This window comes from Calliphora vicina, chromosome 2 (assembly GCF_958450345.1).
Source record: "Calliphora vicina chromosome 2, idCalVici1.1, whole genome shotgun sequence".
Lineage (NCBI taxonomy): Eukaryota > Metazoa > Arthropoda > Insecta > Diptera > Calliphoridae > Calliphora > Calliphora vicina.
In genome coordinates this window covers 37,004,164-37,013,599 of record NC_088781.1, presented here as the reverse complement: position 1 = coordinate 37,013,599, position 9,436 = coordinate 37,004,164, and the positions used below count along the sequence as shown (strand labels likewise).

The 9,436-nt window shown below is 30.4% G+C and overlaps 1 protein-coding gene across 1 annotated transcript; it reads left to right on the top strand.

Moving 5' to 3' along the window:
* The first annotated feature begins 239 nt into the window (after positions 1-239).
* LOC135950387 (putative odorant-binding protein A5) lies at positions 240-921 on the top strand. Its single transcript, XM_065499934.1, has 2 exons — positions 240-371; positions 433-921. Exons 1-2 carry the CDS (start codon positions 240-242, stop codon positions 919-921), a joined length of 621 nt encoding a protein of 206 aa, XP_065356006.1.
* The last annotated feature ends 8,515 nt before the right edge of the window (positions 922-9,436 follow it).

The following is a 9,436-nucleotide window of genomic DNA, read 5'->3' as shown; positions in this document are numbered from 1 at the left end:
AATTGGTCATAGCTCCCATATAACGCCCACTTCCGAAAATCACTCACCAATATAAATTATTGATATTTTAAAAGAAAAATATTATTGCTCATTTACTTAGTGTAGGGTATTATATGGTCGGGCTTAACCAACTATACTTTCTTACTTGTTTTGAATAAAAATTTGTATAAATATAACAGTTTTACAATGTAAATAAATCAAACTGGTTACAAGTCTTATGATTTCAACTTCGAACGAAAATGTTTTCACAAATATTTTTATTTACACTATTTTTGGCTCGAGTCTTAACTGACAGTGATTTGGAAAAGCTTTTTAAGGACACGAAAATAATACCGGATGTTTTGCAAACAGCACCCAATGAAAAATTAAAGGTATGTAAATAGTTAGGGCATAAAACATTTAAAAATTTAAATATATTTTTTTAATACTCAGCTAGAATTTGAAAATGGCCTCATTGTGGGAGACGGCAATGAGTTTACTCCCACCCAAACAAAGGACACTCCCACCATTGATTGGTCTGCAGATCCGAATACTTACTACACTGTGTATATGTCTTGTCCCGATGCTCCATATGCTGCTACTCCTACATGGAAAGAATTTGTACATTGGCTAGTGGTAAATGTACCAGGCAAAGATATCGAAAAGGGGGATGAGTATTGTGCGTATGTAGGTCCCCTACCTCCGAAAACTGCTGGTATGATGCGTTTCGTTTTCTTGGTCTATGAACAGCCTGGTAAACTTGTATTTGATGAACCCTTTGTTAATAGCACAAAATTGGAGTATCTGCAGAATTTCAAAGTAGAGAAATTTGCTGAAAAATATAAATTGGGTAAACCTTTGGCTGGTAATGTATACCGTAGTCAATGGGATGAGTATGTACCGATTTTGCACAAAAAAATGGGAGTAACCGATTTGGATTGAACCGGTGAATGTGATTTGTGAAAATATAACAATTTTTTTTTAAATATATGTAAGTTGAGAAATAAATTTTAAAAAGCACTTTGCATGGCACATAAATATTAAGCATTTCTTTAAAGTTGGTTTCATTTCAGAAATTGGATCTAGCATCCGATTGGTTGTATATTATAAACTGGGAAGTAGATATATTTTTTGACAAGGTATCGTACCTTATAACTTTCAAATTTGTTAAATTGGGAGGACGAGTTCGCTGTGGTAATAGGAAATTTAATGTTTCTTAAAATTTTTAAATTTTTTATGGGTTGGATTCTTGAAATTTTATTTAAGAATAGTGTTATAAGTCTTCAACCACTCACCAATGTTTATCTTGGTCTCATAGTAATGTTAGGTTTTGAATTTTCTGGCTCTTAAAGGGCAATACTGCTCCTGTCAACAGGCATCTGTCAGTTGACTTCTATCAAAATTTGTGAAAAAAGAATACCTCGTGACTTGAGGAGAAATTAGAAAATGTGAATTTCGTCTTAATTTATTGCGGAAAAAAAGCATCACTCAAATAAAGGCTTCATTCGCCATCAATTTCAATGGTAACAAGTAAGAAAGTATGGTCGGTCAAGACCGACAATATAATACCCTACACTAAGTAACAGAGCAAAAACATTTTTCTTTTAAAATTTCAATAATTTATATTTTTGAGTGATTTTCGGAAGTGGGCCTTATATGGGGGCTATGACCAATTATGGACCGATCACCATGAAATTAGGTCGTTACGTAAGTTATTTATGTTGAATTTTGTGTGTCTAACTACATTTTTAAGAGATTTATGCATGTTAAAGTGATTTTCGGAAGCGATTCTATATGGGAGTTATGACTAATTATGGACCGATCGTAACAAAATTTGGTGACATGAATATTGTATATATAAAACTTATTTGGAGCGGAATTTGTGAAGATACATATATAAATTAAACATTTATGACCGATAAAGTCCAATTTCGGAAGGACATTTGTATGGGGGCTATGTTAAATAATGGACTGATTTCAGCTATTTTGAAGAGGCTTGGTCCTTGGGCCGAAAAAATAATATGTACCATTTTTCATTGAAATATATTCACAATTGCGACCTGTACTCTGCGCACAAGGTTTACATGGACAGACAGACGAACGGACGGACATCGTTTAATCGACTCAGAAAGTGATTATAAGTCAATCGGTATAATTTAAGGTGGGTGTTAGACTAATATTTTTGGGCTATAAAAAAGAGTTTTACTGAATTTCGTTTTAGCCGTACAAGCACGCAAGTTGCCGAACGTTCTGGACGCCCAGTTGAGGTTTCTACAGCCGAAACAATTGATATGGTATTGGTCGATCGTATATTGAAAGTGCGAGAGGAAGCCATAGGCATCCACACATGCCTCAGTGGTTTAAATTTTGAATGATCGCTTGGAAATGAGAAAGTTTTTCGAAAGATGGCTGTCTCGTTTGCGCACAATCGGGTGCACAAAATGGTAAACAAATTAGGGTCAGTTTCCAAAGGCTCCGGTTCTTCAAGTTTCTCCAAAAACTGTCTTTTATTAAGAAAAATGAGAAATGAAAAGGTGGCAATATATTACAAACTTAAAACTTCCGAATTTTTGAATTTTTTTCTTTACAAACCATCTCCCAAAAATTTCGAATCGATTAAAAAACAAGTAAGAAAGTATGGTCGGTCAATCCCGACCCGATGTGCAGTTTCCATGGCAAAAATCCAAGAATTAGGCTACGAAATGCACCTTCTTCCGTCCAATTCTTCGGATTTAGCCCCGAGTGACTATTTGAAGAAGCTGCGTCTATGTTTAGGTCGTTATAGTTTGTCATATTTTTAAACATGTCCCAACTAAAAGTTCAGTGAACTCCTACCAAAGCATCTAATATCTAAGGAAGCAGGTGTATCCTTTAATTTATAAAATTAAAACCAGTATACTAAAAAAAATCAACTACAATTGAATATGAAAATCATTGTTCGTTTCATACAAAAGAAACGAACTTGTAGCTCAGTAAAGTAGGCACTTGCTCCACATAAATACCATAATAAATGATTTAAAACGTTTTTTGAATTCTTAAAGATTTAATCCCTAAAAAACCAAACTACATACGTAGTAGCAAAACAAGAAAACCAGAGCAATGACATTCAAACAGTCTCTTTAAATAGCACAAAGAAATTCTAAAGCACGTCTCAAAATACAAATTGGAAAAAAATTAAATAAAATAAAAAAATACTTAAAGGAATTTCCGGTTGCATTTTGTAAAATAAACAAAACAAATGCTACGAGACACAGGAAACATATGCGCCAGAAATACCAGACTAAAACACGTAGATTTTTATTTAATAAAAAATCTACAATTGTTTAATGAATACAATTGGTTTTTAAATGCACGACAATCAAAGTGCGATTAATAACACAAAAAGCGGCTGCATTAAACAAATGAATGTTAAACGGAAACCTTATTACTCGTACTCTTTAAAAAAAACAAGTAATAAAATTTAAAATTCCGAATTCCGAATCCCCAATATATTTGGAGACAGTTTTCTTCGTCTGAATTAATTGGTAATTTTTAATTTAGAAGTTTATTTGAAGTTAAGCCGAAAATAACCATAAAACATAAAATCAAAGGGTTTTATGTTACAATCACGTTTGTATTGGGTTTCGTTAAAACAAATTAAGTCTATTACGCTTTTCAAATAATTAATTAGAAATGCTTTCGGAACAAAGTTCGTTTGACGCGTGTTAATGTTATTGTAATTAGCATAATTTAACAATATATTAATTACAATTGAAAAGCTAAACATAAATATGTTTTCAAGTAACTACTGTAATGGTAATTGTTTGTTGGAAATGTAATGATTAAGAATTTGATGAAGTTAGTTTCCTTACTTTTATTTATGTAACTGGTCCTACCAAAATAGATTTCGGTTAATGAATCGGAATATTTAAAGTTGAAAGAAGATAAAAATTGCTTATGTAGATCAATGATCTTATTATACCATTCACGTTCTTATTAAAATTCAATATTAATAGAGGTATTTAGGTGATATACATATCCTATGTTATAATAGTTTTTCGGCTGTTTATTAGATCTAAATATTTTCGAACAATTTGAACTTGTTGTCAGTTTAAAAAAAAAATTACATAATGCACTGTGGTTGCAAAATCGATTAACCGTTAATCGGTTAACCGATTAATTTTCGACGGTTAACTGTTCGAATAATTTAAAATTGCCGATTTTCAAATAACAAATAAACCGATTAAATTGTGTCGATTAACCGATTAACCGATTAACCGAAATTCCTTTTTTTTTGCACTTTTGCTTGTATTTATTTTTGTCTTTCAATTCAAATACAAATTTCAAGTTAAACTTAGATATTTTTTGAACATCCAATTTACATGTCTTTGAAACTTTGTTTGTATATCCATTTTTTGAAATGAGTATTTTATCATAACTAAACGAAACTATTAAATTAATCAAAATCTAAAACAATCCTAAAAGAAATATTCTTTATCATGCTTTTGATTTCTGAAACATATACAATAAGCGATAGAGTTTTTTTCCAAGAAAAGTTTTATTAAATATAAAGTAAAAAATCGCTTAAATTACATATATTCTTTTTATAAAAGTATATTTCAGAAGATCTCACTAAAACCCTAAAAAGCTCACACATCAATCATTTGCTGCAACAACGTCATAATTCAAAAAAAGTCGTTTCTAGAAAAACGTCTTTGAATTTTTTATGACATTTTACTATGTCTTAAATTTTCAACAAATCATGCGATTTCAGAAATATAAATAGTAGATGTTAATATCTTTCTAATACAAAAAACACAAAAAATAATTGACTTTTTTGAAAACTGATAAAACTATATGAAAGATTATAGAACAGCGCATATTTTGTATTACTCAGTTCAAAAAAGACGGATTTTGAGTTATGACGTTGTTGCAGTAAATAGGCGATATGTTTACAAAAATGATCTCAATTTTGTACACAAAATTCGTTGATGTATTTTCAATTTAAAATGAAAATAGAAATAATTCGGTTAATCGAATAATTTTAAATTAACCGATTATTAACCGAATAAATCTAAACCTCGATTAATTATTTGCTCGATTAACCGATTAAACCAGAAACCCGATTAATTGAATATCCTAATACATACTGATCTGTAAAATTTGGTTCAACATTGATATTGTATATTATTTATATATTTTTAAATTTTACTAAAAAAAAGTGCATGTGAGATATCATCGATTTTTTTATTCATTTCAAAGGGCTATCGATGGCATTATGTATGGAATATAACATCGTACAAATATTTGATTCAGCATCGCTATGTGGCGTGCATCCGAATGACTTCGACGCATAGGTTATGTTGGCTTTGATGGCCGCTGAGGTTTGTGACTTATTTACATAGACCTTTACAAAACGCTATCGGTGGCTAGTTCACATCGAGAGATGATAGTGCCTTCAAATCTCAGAATGTCCAATGTGGGTTGAGCTGTCATTATGTCCATATCATACAAATCAGGCTAAAAGAAGTTGGTAATAATCGACCTATGGCGCTCGCTGTTGATGAAGCCAGCGCAAAATTCACACCAAACAGTGAATTTTTTCGGGATGCATTGGATGACTGGTTATGTCCCAGGATTGTTATTCCCAAATTCGACAATTATGTTTATTGAAATCATTTAGAAATTGACCTCTTAGCTGAAGATAATTCTTTGATGAAAATTAGGTTCAGCTTCCAATGGCTTCAGTTCTTCAAGTTTCTCCAAAATAAATGTCTCTTATTAAGAAAAATGAGAAGTGAAAAGGAGGCAATACAATTACTGAGTTTCACCAGGAATATTTGTTCTTTTTTTTCTTTACAACCATCTCAAACAAAATTTAATTTTTTTTTCGAAATTATTTTTTTTAAATTTTTTTTAATCGAAAAAATTCGAAATCGTAAAAAAATTTATAACAAAAATTGTTTTGGGTGAAAAAAAACTATTTTTTTCCTTATATCTCAGCCATTTATAGGTAAACAAATTTAATTTTTTTTTAAATTTATTGGTGAAAAAATTTTATGACAAAAAAATTATTTTTATACCCTACACCACCATGGTGGGGAGGGTATTATGCGTTTGTGTAGATGTTTATAACGCCCAAAAATATTAGTCTAACACCCACCTTAAAGTATATAGAATCACTTTCACTTTCCGTCCGTCTGGTTGGCTGGCTGTCCATGTAAACCTAGTGCGCAGATTACAGGTCGCAATTTTTAAGATATTTCGATCAACTTTGGTAGATATTATTTTTTCGGCCCAAGGACCCAGCCTATTGAAACTGTCTGAAATCGGTCCATTATTTCACCTAGCCCCCATACAAATGTCCCATCGAAATTGGACTTTATCGGTCATAAATGTTTAATTTATCTATGTCTCTACACAAGTTTCGCTGCAAATAAGTTTTATATATACAAAATTCATGTCACCAAATTTTGTTACGATCGGTCCATAATTAGTCATAGCTCCCATATAGACCCGCTTCCGAAAATCACTTTAACGTGCATAAATCGCTTAAAAATGTTGGTATACACACAAAATTCAACATAAATAACTTTTATATAGACATAAATCACACGACCTAATTTCATGGTGATCGGTCCATAATTGGTCATAGCTCCCATATAAGGCCCACTTCCGAAAATCACTCACGAATATAAATTATTGATACTTTAAAAGAAAAATATTTTTACTCATTTACTTGGTGTAGGGTATTATATGGTCGGGCTTGACCGAACATACTTTCTTACTTGTTTTTATATTTATATGTGAAACGTTTTTTTTTTTTTTAAATTTATTATTGAAAAAATTGTATGGCGATAAATTTATTTTATAATTAAAAACAATTTTTTTTAAAAATTTATTAGTGAAAAAAAATTTATGACAAAAAATTTTTTTTGGTGAAAAAAAATTCGGGGTAAAAAATATTTTTGCTGATTTTGACCCACTGTAGGCCCGACTTACTTTGGCCTTATATACGCCGTTGTAAAGGTTTTTGAAATATCTACTCATATTGTCTATATTTGTGACTTAGTAATACGGATATAGATCAAAAATGGGTCCGCTATATATAACAATCCAGAATATGTATAATTTGTGGGGGTCGCAAATGAAAAATTTTAAAATTACAAACGGACCGACAAACTTGTATACTATACCCTTGCCACTCATGGTGAAGGGTATAAAATAACGGGTTTTCTTACGTACCTATAATGGATTACAGATCAGCTGGATTTCAAGAGAATTTTGTTTTTGGCGACAAATTTTTCGAAATTATTTCTTAAAAAAATTTCTTAGCCTTATTTCTGATATTTTATTTCAGATTGCTTCTTTGGATTGGTAATTTATGATTTTGTAATTTTAAATTTCACAGAGAAAACTGATTCGTGATAGCAACCGAATTTGACCGAATTTTACAGTTGTGGCTACAATATTTTGGAATGTGTAACCAAGCTTTGGTTGCCTCAACTGAAATTCTTCTTTATCAGCAGACTTTCTGTTGTTATAACTGAAAAATTCTATGTGTGCACCCGAATCATTCGATTGGCAACAAATTCGGTTGCTATCACGAATCTGTTTTCTCTGTGAGGCAAATATTTTCCCACTTCACATTTCAGTAACTTAAGAACCACTCCTTATATCTGAACCATTTATAGGTAAACAATATTTAAATTTATTAGTGAAAAAATTGTATGGCAAACAATTTATTTTTTAATTAAAACCTATTTTTTTTTTAAATTTTTTAGTGAAAAAAATTGTATGACAAAATTTTTTTTTTTTTAAAAAAATTCGATTTATAAAATATTTTTCCTGATTTTGGCCCATTGTAGGCCCGACTTTGGCCTTATATACGCCGTTGCAAAGGTTTTTGAAATATCTATCATTAAATATCCATATTGTCTATATTTGTGACTTAGTAATCCAGATATAGATCAAAAATAGGTCAGTCATTTGTGGACCGATATAGAACTGAATCGGGTCTATAGCAGATATATTGATGTATGGATCATGAATGTATGTTATTTGGAGCTACGGAAAGTTGATTTCAACATACAGATGCACTATAGTTCAAAGTATCACTTTTTCCGTGCGAAATTCAAATTTCGAAGTTGTCATTATTCAATATTTTTTGTTGTCAACCTGTTACTAAAACTCCAATCCAATCAAATTCGCAATTGGTTTTTGTAAAATACAAAATACGGCTTGACAGCACGGTTTCAAAGTCAAAGTTTGGATACATTTTTAAAAATTTGTGAATAGTATCAATATTATATTGAAACTTTTAACCGTTAATTGTAGAAAGTGTGTGAATAATTCAAATAATGTTTAAAATGGAAAACAACGAGACGTGTAAGTACTTAATTTTTCTTTCCTAAATATTTGGAAACTATTTGCCTTTATATTAAAAATTACTATTTTTAAACATAACCTTAAAGTAATTTCTTTTGATTACAAAACTTTAAGTTTATAGAAGCTTTTAAAAAAATGTTAACGTTTGTTAAACTTGAAATAAAAGGAAATAGATATATTTAAATGTTGTGAATTCATTTCACTTTATTTCATACTGCGCATTTGTGCGCTTTCTGAGTGATTAACTTTTTGAAATTTGGGTAAAAGAACGCCTAAAAGACACAAAGTATGATGCTATTATTAAATATATTGTGAAGAAAATTAGTGCTCCTGTTATTCCTAAGGGCTGTAAGAAATTATTGGATGAAAAAGTCCGCCTTTCGACATTTTCCGTTTTTTAATTTATGAAAAGTCAACTTTTCGAACTTTCGACTTTTTAGTAAATCAACTTTTTTCGACATCTTTCGACTATTTTCGACTTTCCGACTATTTCGACTTTTTATTATTTAACTTTTTATTATTTTTTGTAAAAAATACATGGTTTCTACATTTATTGATGCGCCTTTTGTAATGTTTAACAACAAATGTTTAGCAACAAAAGGCCCACCCCTGGTGGGCCCATGCGGTCAAAATTCAAAATTTATACTCGTCAATACTTCTTCTTTACGCATTTCAATTTTATTCAAATCTAACTAAGGACTAAGGATTTAGAAATTACAGATTTATTTCAATCTTTTTTTTTCTATACCACTGTGCGAAGTTTCATCTGATACTTAAAATAATATTTTGAATCAAATTTGTTTACAAAATGAATTACTGATTCAACTAATTTGACTGAAAATTAATATGAAATAAATTTTTTCTAATCAAAAGCAATGAATTTACTTTATTTTTCTCCTGGTGGGTTAATGGTCGACAAAGGGCTAATTTTTTCTTAAATTTGTTGAAAATATAAGTATTTCTACCTATGGTCCAATTTTGGAATCAAACAGTAGAATACTTTAATAGTTATTAATTTCGCACGGAAAAAGTGATACTTTGAACTATAGTGAGATGGTCAGACGGATATGGCTATATTGGCTCCGCTATA

What these genes read in the sequence shown, in the direction of transcription:
- LOC135950387 (XM_065499934.1), top strand. Translation starts at nt 240, where the DNA reads ATGTTTTCACAAATATTTTTATTTACACTATTTTTGGCTCGAGTCTTA. An exon ending in CACCCAATGAAAAATTAAAG is followed by an intron (nt 372 to 432) that starts GTATGTAAATAG and finishes TTTAATACTCAG; the next exon opens with CTAGAATTTGAAAATGGCCT.